This window comes from Aythya fuligula, chromosome 4, assembly GCF_009819795.1.
Source record: "Aythya fuligula isolate bAytFul2 chromosome 4, bAytFul2.pri, whole genome shotgun sequence".
Lineage (NCBI taxonomy): Eukaryota > Metazoa > Chordata > Aves > Anseriformes > Anatidae > Aythya > Aythya fuligula.
Genome location: NC_045562.1, coordinates 19,423,482 through 19,438,986, shown reverse-complemented (window position 1 = coordinate 19,438,986; position 15,505 = coordinate 19,423,482). Strand labels below are relative to the sequence as shown.

At 36.2% G+C, this 15,505-nt stretch overlaps 1 protein-coding gene across 2 annotated transcripts in view; it reads right to left on the bottom strand.

Moving 5' to 3' along the window:
- Nucleotides 1–3,278: 3,278 nt before the first annotated feature.
- MTNR1A (melatonin receptor 1A) overlaps nucleotides 3,279–15,505 on the bottom strand; it is a 46,884-nt gene continuing 34,657 nt past the window's right edge. Inside the window, exon 2 of one of the 2 annotated variants that reach the window (XM_032187529.1) lies at nucleotides 3,279–6,803. In XM_032187529.1, the coding sequence (XP_032043420.1) occupies nucleotides 5,935–6,803 (869 nt within the window). In that variant the 3' untranslated portion in view covers nucleotides 3,279–5,934. The remainder of the gene's footprint in view (nucleotides 6,804–15,505) is intronic. The other variant, XR_004253264.1, reaches the window with a different exon arrangement.

The following is a 15,505-nucleotide window of genomic DNA, read 5'->3' as shown; positions in this document are numbered from 1 at the left end:
TATAGGGACAGCTGTATGGACAGCTAAGCTGTTAGTACATTCAGAACTGAGGAATGAATATCCAAGGTTTGAGATAGAAAAGGAGGACAGGCTAATTTTTGAAGGTGGTGAATTGCCAGGAGCTGTCCTGGAATATTGCATTAACATCAAAATTGGCTGCAAAAGATGATCTGTGTGAACATAAATATGAAGGAAACTGTTCATATCCTGTAATGTCTCTATCTGTCAGGCTAGGCAAAATTTATGATGAGAGAGACATTGCATGTTATTAAACTACTAGGAAAGTCTAGAAGGTAGTGGAAAAATTATTGGCATATTAGCCTTTCATCTAGTCTGAAACAGAAGTTTGGGCTTCCGAGTTTGGGCATTAGAGTTGGTTTAATGTACCTGTAGTTGCTACATTTCTGTATGTTGGATATGAACATCTACTGTAATACAGTATCTGTGGGATGTTTCTTTTTACTTGAAGGTGGTAAGGCATGCATGTGTTATCCATTGATCTACATAACATTTTTATTTAACTTTTTCAAAGTAATCACAGAGGGCTTCCAGAAGCTAATGACAGTAATGCTTCCTCCAGACAGCATTTAGGGCTTTCCTGGTGCTGACATTGTATTTTGGTGCTTGATAGCTCTATTGAGTCTTCTTCCTGTAAATCAGTACAATTGTTTTTTTGTATGTCTGCTTAGGGATCATATAGGTAATGCTTTGTGCAAAACATTCCGCAGCCTAAGATGTGTGCAAAACCAATTTGGTTTGAACCATAAGCTCAATAATCTCATTGTATCACCCAGACTTTAGCATACATTATGAAAACTGAATATTTGTACATACCAAGTGAGTGAAGAGTATGTATTTGAGTAAAAACATTTTTAGAATCTGGAAGCAGACATGCAAAGAAAAATTTGTGTTGCTATTAAATGAAACTGTTTTGCATATATACAGACAGAGTAAGCAAAGAATACTTGCAGGTAGTCCCTCTTGTCTCTGTATTGAACATGTCTCTTGTATTGGTGCAATTATCTAGATATCTGTTAAATAGGTACTATTAATATAGGTAGAATTAACATTGAAGCAGAATAAGTCTTCTGACTTCATATGTTTACTTAGAAAATGAAAAATCACAGGGAGAGTTACACTGGCTGAGGTTAATTTTGCAGAGATTCAGTAGGCAAATTCATATTCTTCCACAACCTGTGCAGCCAACAATAATGGGTTCTTTAGAGATGGAACAAATATTGCTTGTGTAATACCGTAAAATAGCTATTCTCCATATTAATGAAATCTAATATGCCAAAATCCCCAGCTGACACAAATCAGAGAAGCTGTGCTGGTTTATGTGAGCTGAAAATGAGACCTGTTCATTGTCCCATGCTGCTGTTTGGTCGTATTTTCTGGAATAACTGGTTTATATCTTCACTGTAATGTGTTAGACACATATTTGAGGTAGGAGTAATATTTTTAATGAGTAAGTTCATAAAACTATATAATGCAATTCTTACAGGCAAAAATTGGAGATGCAGTGCATAGGTTATGAGCTAGGCCACCGCTCCATTTTTTTTTTCTTCTTTCAATAAATTTGGCTTTTGCACTTGCAGTTTCCCAAGCCTCAGTGACAAGATGACAGACATTTGTAGTTCTTAATCATTTGTAAACCATATTAATCATACTTAGAAAGTGCAGTCATTGGAAAAGAATTAAATAATAACAGTCCGTCTGTATTACTCCAGTTTGTGCACAAGATGTTCATCTGAGTTTCTATTTTAAATTTGGTGGCCACATATACTCGTGTGCTTGTATATTATATTTAAAGGAGTTTTTTACTGATTATTTCTTAAAGTGCAGTTTAAGGGAAGTAACAGTTCCCTTCAACACATCTGAATTTATCAGATTTAACATTGTATTGCTTCAGAAGTGGTCCAAAAGAAGAAAAAGGTGTGATATTAACTGATTATAGAATGGTGTGTTATACAGTGCAGCAGGGATTGATTACAATAGTTTTTTTTATTACTGATTATTCACAGACTTTACTAGCTTCTAAAATATGTAAGAGGAAAAAGAAAAATAGTAAAATCATTTCTGTATCTTATGCCTCTTAAAACTACATGTATTTGGTTCATATCTATGTGCTTATATATAGATATGTGCATATCTATTAGCTCAGTGGAAGAAAAAAATGTGCAAAGCGCTCTCACGTGAGCTATCCCAAATGAAATAACATTGTTGCATACACTCACAGTTTAACTACAATAAATGCCCTGTTAAAAAATATTAATATATTCATTAATTCTTTCTACTGATGAAAATGAAATAATGCCAAACTTCCTTGTCTAAAGGAAGTTTGCAATGAAGATGATGAAGATAAAATGATGAAGATAAAACCATCTGTCTGTAAGGGCTCAGTTTGTGGTGATATAAGATGACATATGGACTGCCAACATAGTCAAGGTTGTGATTTCAGAAAAATTCTTGTAGCATAAGCCAAGGTCAATCAGGCTATAAGTCTTCAGTGTCTTGCATACAGGGGGCTCAAAGCTCCTTCACAGAGGTCCTTTGTCTTCACTGGGGCTCAGAACAGAGGTGGATAGGAAGCAGTGAAAGGATGGGTCCCTGTGTGTATGGCAGACTGCCAGAACTTGTGGTTTAGGTTCAAATCCCTCCAAAACTTATGGCTGCAATGGGACAACTACTCTCTCTTCCAGACAGAGCTCTGAACATTGCATGTGTGCTATGCTAGCCTTGCATACGGAGGAAAATTTTGTGATGTGGAATGTAAAAAAACATGTCATGGCTCATTCACTTGCACAGAAGCAAATTAAATTTGGCTAAGTTTCTAACTCCATCTCATGATAGTGGAAGGAAAACACAATTATCTTCATCAGTCATTTTTACCTTGACCATAGAGTCTGATCTGGTGATGGGCTGACTTACACTGCCTTGTACGACAATGATCTGGCAAGGCCGCTCACTGTCTTACATGAATCACTTTGACCCCTGCAAGGGAATAGAAGCCAACTGAAAGAAATCATTGCTACATCAGTATTCCTTTCCTTTTGCAGTGAGTTGTTTTGCATACCCTGACTGAACCGTATTTGAGAATGGCAGTAAATGAAGAATTAATTTGAAGATGGCATCAGGTATTTCTTTTTCTTTTTTTTTTTTTTTTCATCATTTGGTTTTATTAACTTAAATTACTTTCTAAAGACTAACCCGCTTCCCTCACCCAAAGAAGAACAAGAGATTAATTTCTTAAAATTATTGCTATATTTAGCAGCGCATAACATCACCAACATGCACATTTCTGTGATTTAGATTTAATACAAATATTTCAAAATATCAGATCTGAAAAAATCTCTCCATTTTTATTACAGGCCTATTCAATAAAATATATACCTTTGGTATAATAGGTTTTATTGCATACAGCAAACCGTTTTCATTATCATCAAAAATATACTTTAGCACTTGTGAATTACAGGGGACTTTAATTCCTCAGATAACTCACAATGTTGGATACAGTATATGAATTGGCTCATACATATGTAGACATGATAAGCATGTACATTTTCTGTTGCCAATGGCAAGTGGAAAATCTTTGAGAATTCTAAATTTACTGATGATTAAGCTACTTTAACTATCTGTATGCTACTTTATTAGATGCATCATAAGACATTATTTTCATTGAAAATATGCTTTAAATAAGGCAAGTTTTGTAAGAATTTAAGTAGTGTTTTTTCTTACATGAAGAATGTCTTTTCTTATAAGGTGGTCATGCCTCCCTTCCTATTCTGAAATCAGTTCACATAAAGCGATAAAATTACAGAGCTAAGCATCCTCTGAGGATGAAATCACAGTGAAGAAAGCTGTGATATAATTTATGCTGTTAATCAAGTTGTATCATACCACATCATATGATGATACCACAATAGAAGAGAGCTGGTTATTTACACAGTGGTTCTGACTGGCAAATGTAAACAAAGATGTGTCAAGCACCTGGGCAATGCACTGACTGGTGAGTTCAGCTCCAGGTTTTTATGATGTTTGCTAGTTCCATTGTCAACTTGACACGACCATGTGAGAACACGAGGCACCTATTTTTAAGGTAAGAAGCTGGTCATTGACAAAGTGTCAGTGGGGTTTTCAAGTAAATACGAAAGTGTTCCTTTCTGGTTCATTATTAAGTCACAGGGATGAAAATCTATGATCAAAGAAAGAAGAGATACTGTTAGATCTGTAGAGTGTTTAAGGAATTAAATAATATAGAGTGACTGTTGGTTTCTAAACCATATAAGATCAAGAAAATCTCCAGTACAGCAAGTAATAATTCCAATGAATTACGTAGTCCACTTTTAAATATAGATTAACAGACATATGACAGGCTATACAGAAACTCCAAGTCCAGTTGAAGTGATTGGAATTGGCATGGAAAAGCTCAAGCGTAATTGAACATCAGTGCAGGTATGAACACTTGAGCACTAAAAGGTAGGACAGTTGGAGCATTTATCCAGAGCTAAATGTTCCTTCTCTTTAAAGTCAGTTTGAAGGTGAATCCTATTGTTGTCAATTGCTTTCCTCCCCCAGAGGACTTTGTTATAAACAGATTCGTTGTCACAGGAGTCAGCCTGTCTAGCTGTGCTTCCTCCATTCACAGTGTGGTTCCTTTCTGTCTGTGGAAAGTCCACGTAGCAGGACCTGTCCTGAAAGTCATGTGTTCCTCCTTGTACCAGTGCCATAAGTATCATCTTCTATTATTTAAATGTGTCCAATTGTTCTAGGTTATTAGACTATTTTCATGATTGTGGTAAACACCTAATGATTATTTTGAAAAGTGTATGTATGGCAGATAACATAATAACCTACATGTCTCAGGCTATGCTCAGGAGATTGAGCTGAGAAATGTCACATGCTTGTTCTGTAAATATTTGTCATTTCCCAAGGTTTAATGAGATTAAGATTCCACTAACCAGACAAACTGTCATCCTCACCCACAGTCCCTCTTAAAAACATTTATCTTCTTGCAGAGTTTCAGATATTCCATACTGTACATAAGTGAGAAACAATGGTCCTTCCTTGCTTATGTTTTAGGAGGTGTCTCCCCAGAATTCCTTCAGGGGAACTTCCCAGTTTTGTGAATTTCTGTCTCTTCAGAAAGAATGGTATTTTGTATTTCTCTCTCCACTCCTCCTACACCTTTTTTTTAATTCCCCAAATGGCTTAAGCTGACAAATCATGTCTCTTTTTATTCCTTCCTGTTTAGCCTCCTGCCTCTGTAGCTTTGAAGATAGCGAGTCAGTTCTCATATTTCTCCACCTAAAAACTGTTTTAAAATTGAGAAGTCTATTGGGAAGGCCATTCCGAGGAGGGCTGATGAGGTTTAGCGTCCACAAAATGTATAGTCATGTCCATTTTAGGAGCAAAGCAATATAGGTATAGGTACTTATAAAAAATCCTGATGACTTTTCAAGTAGCTTGATTGCACATTTCCTAATACGCTTCCTAATGGCCTGATTTCATCTTTCAAAATAAGTTCTCAGTGGTTTTAGAATCAGGATCATAGCTTGGCCAGAAGAAGCAAGCAGAGAGCAGTGGGAATAGCTTTGTGGTTGCTTTTATAGAGCCAGGCAATGCGGATATTTCTGTTTCAATCTATGTCTAGTTCTTTATCTCCATTTATGAAAAGAAAGAAAGAAAGAAGTATCCATGCATAATTTGTAATTCCTTTAAGGATGTCACTGTGTTATATGAAAGATACCGCAATGTAGAATAGGGACTGCATGTCACGGCTCTGTAACTTGGGTTCCCAGATACCATGCAAAGGATTCAATAAAAGTGCCTTCAGTGTAGAATAGATACTTCACTATAATGTTTAACAGTAGTTCCACTAAAACAGATACTTTACTTGGATGCTGTGGAGGGACAATAACAGGGTTCCAGTTTTCACACAGAGTCCACCTTCACTTGATTGTTGTTTGTAAGCAGCGGAGAAGGTTTACTTTTCACCCTGTCTGCTGCATCATTAGAACTGTCCTGGAAAAAAACTTTTGCTGTACAAAAACTGACAATAATTCTCTTGTATTCTCTTCTGAAGTTCTGATTCAGGAGTCCATATATGATAGCATTAAGGCAGCTGTTGAAGTATGCCATGTAATAGCTTGACACGAACAACCACTCTGGAATCCTAGGGATTACAGTTTCTGGGTTGACTGCCACAGCAAGGCCTATAAAGTTCAAGGGAGCCCAACAGACTGCGAACAGTACAAATACCACAAACATGGTTAGAAAGTTTCTGAAGTCATGTGGTTTCAGTCTGGGGTTGTTGTCTGGTTTAACCCTTCGTCTCACCTGAATAACAAGGATCCATATTCTCAAGTAACAGAAAGTAACTATGGCCATGGGAAGCAGGAAGTGGAAAAACACGACTGCTATTGTATATGCAGAGCTCACCGACTGTGCGAACGTGCATGAGTAAATCCTGGGGTCATACTGGAGAGACCCCACAAACAGGTTGGGCACAATAGCAACAACTGTTAGGATCCAGATAAGAACAACGTAGCACAAAGAATTCTTGTCACTGTACAGCTTGTCATATCTGAGGCTGTGGCAGATATAGCAGTATCGATTGATAGCGATGCCGGTAATATTGAAAATTGATCCAATGACACTTAGGCCCATCAAGAAGCCACTAATCTGGCAGTGAAGGTATCCCAGGTTCCATCCGTTGTGAAACACAGATGTGAGGACCAGTGGATATGGATAGATTGCTACGACCAAGTCTGCAATTGCCAGGCTTACCACAAATATGTTTCCTGCAAAATAAATATAAAAAGAGAAGTGTTAGCTTCTCATTTGCTCTCTTCCATCACTTCTGCTCTCAAAACATTAACAACCATCCTTAGTGGAACACTTTAATTAATTTCTAGTTTCCAGGTTGAAATTAATTTTTGCATATCAGAAATGACACTCATTTTTAATCTAAAGAAGATGCTGAATTTAAACACGCACCATCTAAAAGAGAACTGTCTATGGGTTTAATTACCATGACCTACTATTTTTATCATCTCATTTATTTGGATTCTCCTAATCACAGAGACTCAGAATTCAGATCATATTAAAATATTCATAACTTTAAGACTTGGTTTGGCTTTAAATAGATAGTCTCTCTTGAAAAATCAGCATAAATAAAATGATTGCTAATACATTTCAAAACTCACATTTACCTTCCATATTTAACTTAATTCCTTTTCCTTACATTACCCCTTAGTTTTTACAGTTCTGAAGTGAAAATCTATTTTTCCATTTGTATTTCAAACTACCACTGAAGTGACATCTTTTTGTATCTGCTAGATAACACTTAACTAAACCATTGCAATTCATACTTTGAGAAGTAGCATCATAGGAATTTAAAGTCAGAATTTCTAAGAGTCTAGCTGGACACAAACTAAGTTGTCTTTCCTAAATTGAGAGACATGCTCTTCAGTAAAACAACTTATGCCAGGCAATGACCAAGACAGTTCCCACAGACTGCCACATTCTTCTTTGTCTCCTAACTGAAAAATTAAGCAATCATCCATTCTCTTAGTTCATTTGTGAATTAAAGCAAAGGGAAAATATTTTAGGTTTTCTTATTTTTTTAGACGCCTCTCTGTTCTTCAGAGACAACAGAGACAAATAATTACATTCAGTTTGAATATATTTTTTGAGCATAGATAATATATTTTCTCTCTTTTCTTTTTTTCTTTTTTTTCTTGTTTGTTTGTTTTTAAATATTTTAACAATAATCCACCCGAGTACCTCCCAACCGTTCTAGTTTCTAAGGAGGAATTCACCAGATACACTGATACAGCTTTTCTTTATCTTTTTTAAAAATAACTACTACATTTATATGTCTAGTTATTTGCATCCATATCAACAGAAAGCTATAAATGTGTAAATATATATATATAGAGAGAGAGGTATAGGTATACAAATGTATATATGTGTGTATATAAGTATGCTTGTGTTTGGAATCGTATTTTGGAGCTCTGAGATTATTCACTAAAGATGAAATATGAACACCTATTGCAACCTCTAAGAAAAGTATATTGCTAGCTTTAGATGACACAGAATTTCATTAGTAATCCAAATTAGCTTTGGTGACCTGTGTTATACATTTATCTTAAGCAGACACAATACAAATAAGTTAGAACAGACTTTTAAAAGGCAAAAATACCTATGAACTAATTGTGCATTTTAGCTGCTATAATTCTCAAAAATAGTTTTTTGTATTTTATCTTGAAATTTAATTTTTTAAAATATATATTCTCTCACTATACTTATACTGTACGTGGTCAGGGAGGAATATTAAATCTGCAAACACCTTCAGACAAAAATATAGCAATTATTTGTCACAGGATGATACTTGTGTCCCCCCCCCTTTTTTTTAAGTTTTAATACAAGCATGAAATACCATGTATGAGATTTATACTTGTGGCAGTTAGGATAAATGGCCTCAGCTAAAAGACTGCTACACTAGTTTTCATAGATTTTGTATGTAGATTTATAAATCTCTCTCTATGGTGTCTCTAGTTGTTTATTCTTTTTTCCTGCAAATTCACTGCCAGACTGAAATACGCTTATCCTAAAGGCTTTGGCAGAATTCCAGATCATTTCAGCACAAACATCAGAGCTCCTTTAAGCAGAAGAGGACAAGGAAAAAACAAAACAAAACAACAAAAAAAAAAAACATTGCTTTCAGAATCTTTCAGAATTTACCCTTGATGTACTGGCAAGTGATGCAAGGATCAAGAGACTAGATTAAACTCAAGAGCTCTGTGTTTAGGTTGTGAATTGAGAGGTGGAAAGTGAATGAAAACTTGCTGTGGGTGAGTTTCCTAAAATTCCTCTCCTCTGCCTCAAATGCTGCAGATTTCAAGAAATGACACTGTATAAACTCTAGATGGGACCCTTATTAAAGAATACATGAAGAACCCAGTTTACATTTGCTTTTAGATTTTCCACTTAGCTGGAAATTTACCACATCAAGCTTTTCTCCATGACATTCACTGCAAATTCTGTTGGTGCTCTTCATTAATATTGCCATTTTTATCGTTATTAATATGCTTGAGACAAAAAGTTCAGCTATTGATAAGCAAAAAGATAGTAAGTGTGTGTGTTGTGGGTTTTTTTATTGTTGTTTTTTTTTTTTTTTTTTTTTTTTTTTCTCTGTTAAAAGAAGAAAGGTGTCGTGCTTTTCTCTGAATTGTTTTAGCTACCCTATGCTTTGGTGAACAACTGAGTCTCAGAATAGGCACTCTACCTCCAAATCTGCCAAATTTTAGGCTTCTACAAAGCAGGGATCCCAGCTTATCTTTTCAGTAGGCTGCCAGAGAGCCTCAATGCATTGGAAATTCAAGCTGTTTCATAAGGAAGTTGCAGGCTGTGCTGGGAGCCTGTCTGTTAAAAAAATCATGAGCAGGGAGACCAAACTCCCTGGCTGTCAGCTCATGGTTAACATGTCAGGTGGATGACCAAAGTGTTGGGCAAAAAGTCTGGCTGGAAACCAGATACCTGCTTGCAGAGAGAGGGCTTTTAACTTGCCTTTCAGGAAAGGTTATCTTCAAACTTGAGTTCTGATGCTTACCTTGTAAGCTTGGAAACTTTGCCATTAAGACAGAACAGAAAATTCATGTAAAAATTATTTGGGTTTCATATGTTTGCTGTGTGTTTTGAAGTTTGTTGTTTCAGATCCTGAAGTCAGTTCTAAAATAGTGTCGAGCTTTCACGTTTTCTAGTATGTGCTCTAAAAATGCGTTCCCAGATTTAGGTATCCACTATTAATGGTAAATATTGATATTATATTAAATTCCCATATATTTAATGGCATATTCTGAAAATACAATCTCTTAGGTTTGTAGAGCAATTGGCATTGTAGTGGTAAATACCATAAAAAAGATCTATGAGTAAATTAGCTTTTATCCTCGGAATTGGGTTTGGACAGAATGCTATAAATGAAGCCTGAAGCTCCATATTGAACTTTTCCAAAGAAAAACCCAAACCAACAAATTCTTAATAACTCTTCCTTGAATGAGACGTATTCATTCTCTACAGAGAATGAGATTATTTTGCTATGATAAAATGTGATTTATGTAACTAGAATGCATTACAGTGCATTAACACCAGTTGGCTGAAACTGTGAAGGTAGAGGTTGAATTTCTTGACATTGCGATTTAATAAACTTAAGCAGTTGCTGTGATATGGATGTGTGTAGGAAGAAAGGCAATCTCATGGTTACCAGCTGTAGCAGCCTCTGCTTTGGGATGCAATCTAAAGCAATGTTCCATTAAATATTTTCACCACTTTTACTGAAAAGACACCTTTCTGCTCAGGAAACACGCAGCAACATCAGACCCGTCTGCTGAATAAATAATGGCTTTAAAACAAAAGAAAACAAACAAGTGCTCTCCCAGACAACTCAACTTTTCCAAGAGCAAAAAAAACAACACAAATTGAATATAAAAACTGTGACCGTGGCAGATTATAAAAAAATACATTTGGCTTTAATCATTGTAATGTCAAAATGAAAATAGTGACATGAAATGAGAACTACGTGATGTTTTATCACTGACAGCTAGTATCTACGTAACATATACAAATTACTATGCAGGTAGTTATTCCCTAGATATAATGTTAAATAGGTCTTTGTTAATGGGAATTCAAACATTTTCAGAAATTTCCAGAAACTTAAATAAGTGCAGAATATTAATGGGGAAAAATATATATATATGATTACTTAGTCTAAATGGTGCTGTGTGCCTCCCATAGACTTAAAATGGAACGCTGAGCATGTTGCCAGGTTAGAAAGAAGGGGACAGTTTTTCTTCAATTTCAGGAGCAGAACTGAGGGAAATGAGGTCTGCAGAGCTATTTCAGGTGTAGAGGCTGTGAAGTATTTTGACTCTCAACATTTTTAGCTTGGAGAAAAGTATATTGTGGACAAGGAATTAAATAGAATATTTACCTAAGGAGCAAAATAGCAACATCGTAAAGCCATTAGTAGCTTCAGCCAGAATTTCTTGGTACTAAGTACATCTGAAGAAATTGTGGAGAAGATGTCATTTTGCTGACAACAATGGTAAAGCTATTATTTCTCCTGCTTTTTTCAAAGATATTTCTATACCTTTTAATTTTGGTTGCTAGGTCATTATTTCTGTTTATCTATTTAAAATTATTTCTCATAATAAGTAATGTATTGGCTCCTTATTACAAATGCTTTCCAGACATCATGATTTCAATTTGCAGCTATATTTTGCGGTATAAATATTACATTTCCTGTTCATGCATTAGTTCCTCCAGTTGCACCAAATGTAGCTAAGAGATAATAGTCTTTACACATACTGGGAATGCTTTTGCTTTTAGGCAAAACCAAATAGTACATATAGCTGTCATTGAAGTCACATATATACAAAGCTTTTGTTTCAGTGGCCATTGACTCAGCTCTCTAATGTTTACTTGTTAAGTCTATCTTTATAGAATGAGGATAGTAAAAACATTTGAAATGATGAGATCAAACTTAATTTCCAACTAACAGTTCCATACCATTCTTAATAACTGTCTTTTTTATTAGCTATAAGATACTGCCAGATGTGCTAAGTCACCTCCAATTGTTCCATAACTAGGCTTGATTAACAGGATGCTTAGCTATAAATTTAGATCAGGTTTACTAGAAGTTGCAATTTATTCAAATATTGTGTTGCCAGGAGTGTTATGTCTGTAGTTTCTATATATTTAATGGTACCAAGCTTTAAAGCACCCATTTTTGGTCACTCTAATACTTTTACAGATTTTCTTCAAGGATAGCTTAAAGATTTCACAGGATTTTGAAATGTTTCTCATTAATCCAACCCTGTCTAAGAATGTGAAGCTGAGGCTGTGTGCTGCTAGGTGAACACAAGACTAACGGTAGCTGCATGCCAGTGAATACATACAGCAGGAAGGAGGAAATTCAAACATCACATACTTCACAGCCATGACTGAACAGCACCATTCTGACAAGGTTACATCTAGCAAAAGTGACAGCACCGATAAAGAGCTGGCAAAATACCTAGCTCAGGAAACTTGTAGCTCCCTTACACCACAGGATGGTAGAAGGCAGTGATTCTAGAATACAAGGCATCACAGGAAGTGAGTCAACAAGCTGGTTTATGAAGAAAGCAAAATCAGAAGTCTAAGTGTAATATTCAGTGCAATTTGCCATGTTTTGCTTCTAAGAGCTGGATTTTCTTCCCTGGAAAGGCATTTTGTTAAGCAAACCTGTTGGTCACGCCTCTGCTTCTCTTACATGGCTGTTTCCATGCACAAAATGTTGTCATAATGTCAGATGTCAACACTAGATTTATCTCATAATCTGTGAACATTTTTGCCCTGAACATTGTTCCATTAGCACCAGTGTTTCACTTTTAAAGACATTATAAGCAAATACAAAATCAAGGAGTGAAAGCTGTTCTTGTGAGTACCTAATGCAAATTTAATAAAATACTTGTGTTCACTTATCTGGAGACAGAACTTAGTTCTACAGGCACAGCAATGCGTCTCCCTGGGATCTTAACTAGTCATGACCTTAACCAGTCATATGGTTTCAAAAAAAGAAAGATCTGTCCATAATCTTTCTAGGATCAATTTAATATCAGAAATTTGCTGTACCTGGCAGCACAGTTTGGGATTCCACAAAGGTCACATACAATAAAGCTATCAAGTAAAAATATCTGTAAGTGGGGCCAGTGACCCCTGTTTCTTTGGCATAATCTCAAAGCCAAGTAAGGTTACCTAGGCAAGCAAGTGTGCAGACAGTCCCAGCTTCACTAGATTTTAAAGGTTTGAGAAACTAAGAGTCCTTGCAGCTCAGTATCAAAATGGCACAAAACAGCTGAGCAGAAATGTAGGAATAAATATTACATAAGCTCCAGTTACTCCTGGGAGCTTCATTCACTTTGCAGATCATAATATCAACTCCCTTAGATTTGAAAAGCCTATTTTTAAACTAAAGACGCTATTTATAAACTTGCCCTAAATCAAGAAGTCCACATGCACATTAAATTTAAGTAGCGTGATGGGCCTGTGGGTTTTTGCTTCTGATTAGCAACTTAACCCTCATGCTGCAGGTGGCGATGCAATGAAATATGAATGGCTTAAAGCCCACAATGCACGTTTTAGCTTTAAATGCAGGGAGGAAAACCTACCTTTCTCATTCCTTTTAAACTGAAAAATAAAAGACCCTATGTTATTTAGCAATTTTCATAAATCCTCTTTCAAAATTCTCTCATAATGGAAGGGATTTTCAGATCCACTGTCTAGTTGGGATACTAATGAAGCCAACTGTGTAATTATAGACAGGACAATTGCCTGTAGCTGTAATGATATTGGGATGGTAGCTTGATAGCACTGAGGTAAAAGAATTAAATATTTACACTTCAGACTCATTAACAATCTTGCTAAGGTAGAGATTCTGAGTGTGAAAGAACTTCAGATGCTGCAAGGACCTGAGTAGCCTCAACTTTTAACTTTAGCTGATAGAAATCCAGGGTGCTGAACGTTGCAGGTCTGAACAGCTGGCAAACCGTGTAACAGTATATTTGAAAGATAGGATTTAATTATTATTATTTTTTAATCCATGTTATCATAATTACCTGTAATACTTTATTCCAATGTGCTGTGGGTTGAAGAAAATCTGACATAATCAGCACAGCATGAATGAAAGATCACACTGATGCACACTGAAAAGAAAATGTTATACTGTATTTAGATTATACTAATTACCATACAGAAACTTCCAGGGAAGCTACAACAGCTATTTAATTTGAAATGCCTATGCCATCTTCTGGCCAAGAAAATTAGATGCATGGAAGAGTAATTGGCAGAAAATGGCAGTGAGGAATTACGTAATACTCAGCATAAAGGAATGGAGGATCTATCAAGGAATGTCAGGTCTATACTGGCTGTAGCTAAACAGTATGTAGATGTGAGTATGTGGTTCTGCAGATATGCAGATGACAGTTTTCTGTGACTTTATCACCTATCTTTTTCTTTGGTCCCATGGCCCACGTATGAGTGAGATAGCCACTACACTCCTTCTTGCAGCCTAAAAGCATTTGTCAGTGCTATTCTTGGTGCTTCAGTCATGAGAGAAAAGTGGTGTGTTTTACTGTCAGGCAGAGAAAGGAATTGAGTATATATGCTGGGTGAGTGCTACAGACTTGGGGATGTACCTTGCCTCTGGCAGTTCTGTGTGACATGTCAGGGCTGCTTGGAAAAGGTCTCTTGTATTGGACCTCTCATAGGATAGGAGTGCTTAGCTTGTACTAAGCAGATTTAGTAGGTGCATGGGACATTGAACACAGCAGTGGTGAGACTGAGGTATTGCTGGGTGTGCTGAGAAGGGCAGTGTTAGCCACTGGATGAATTAGTGTGCCATGAAATATAAAGTGCCCAAGAAAAGAAAAGCAGCAGTAAAGAAAGGCCTGGGCTACCACAGTACATTTAAGCACCTAATGTAGGAGAAGAAAGGACTTGACTAAGTCCTCTTGTGGGTCTAATCTTAAAGATATAGTGGTGGTCAGGGTTTGGGTCTTTTGAAGAATTTTTAAGAAGTGCAGGCTGAAAAAGGATTTTAAATACTAGCAGTCTGAGCTAATACTGAACCTTAAGATACACTCATCATTCAGTTAAATTATGCAGTGCCATTAAATATTTTGCCTTGAGAGTCTATATAGTCCATTCATATCCAAGATATGAAGCAGCAGCAACTGAACACGACTTTCTGTTCTTATATCTATTCTAACAGAATAACATCTAGCTAATATGCATTTTCTTTGGTATGAAGATTGCATTACACTGTCATTGTCATACACATTCTTAGTTTTATAACCTAGAAATAACAGTTGAAAATGACTCATTAGTTTTTTTTTAACACTTCATTGACAAATCTCCAGTAGATGTTGATAAAATAAACACAGTTTAATTGCTATTTGACATGTTTGCACTGCTGTACGCATATTTCCTGATACTCAGATATCACTGTAGTTCTGTGCACCATTCAGTGCATAAATGTATACTTTGCCATTTCTAAGGGTGTTGTTCACCTAAATGCATAACTCATGACAACAAATCCAGTCAGATGCAATTCTGTTTAAATCATTCTTAACATAAATTTTGTTCTGCCTACCCAAGCTAGGGAAGAGGATGAGCATAACAAAATATCCAGAAGGCTGGTATAGACATTTAAAAGAATCAACAAACCCTTCTATCTCACAGGTGGAAGAGAGAAACCAGGGCAAGCAGACATAGTGGGGGAGGTCTCAAGTTCTTCAACCCTGTTTTTGTCACTGTTATCTGCCTCGACTATTTCTTTTGCCCTTCAATGGGCTGGTGTGATTTCAAGGTCATGGCATCTATATTGAACGTGAGCCCCCTCCCCATGATGACAGTATTTCAGAAACCGAATAGGTTTGCCTGAGTAACATATCCACTTTTACAG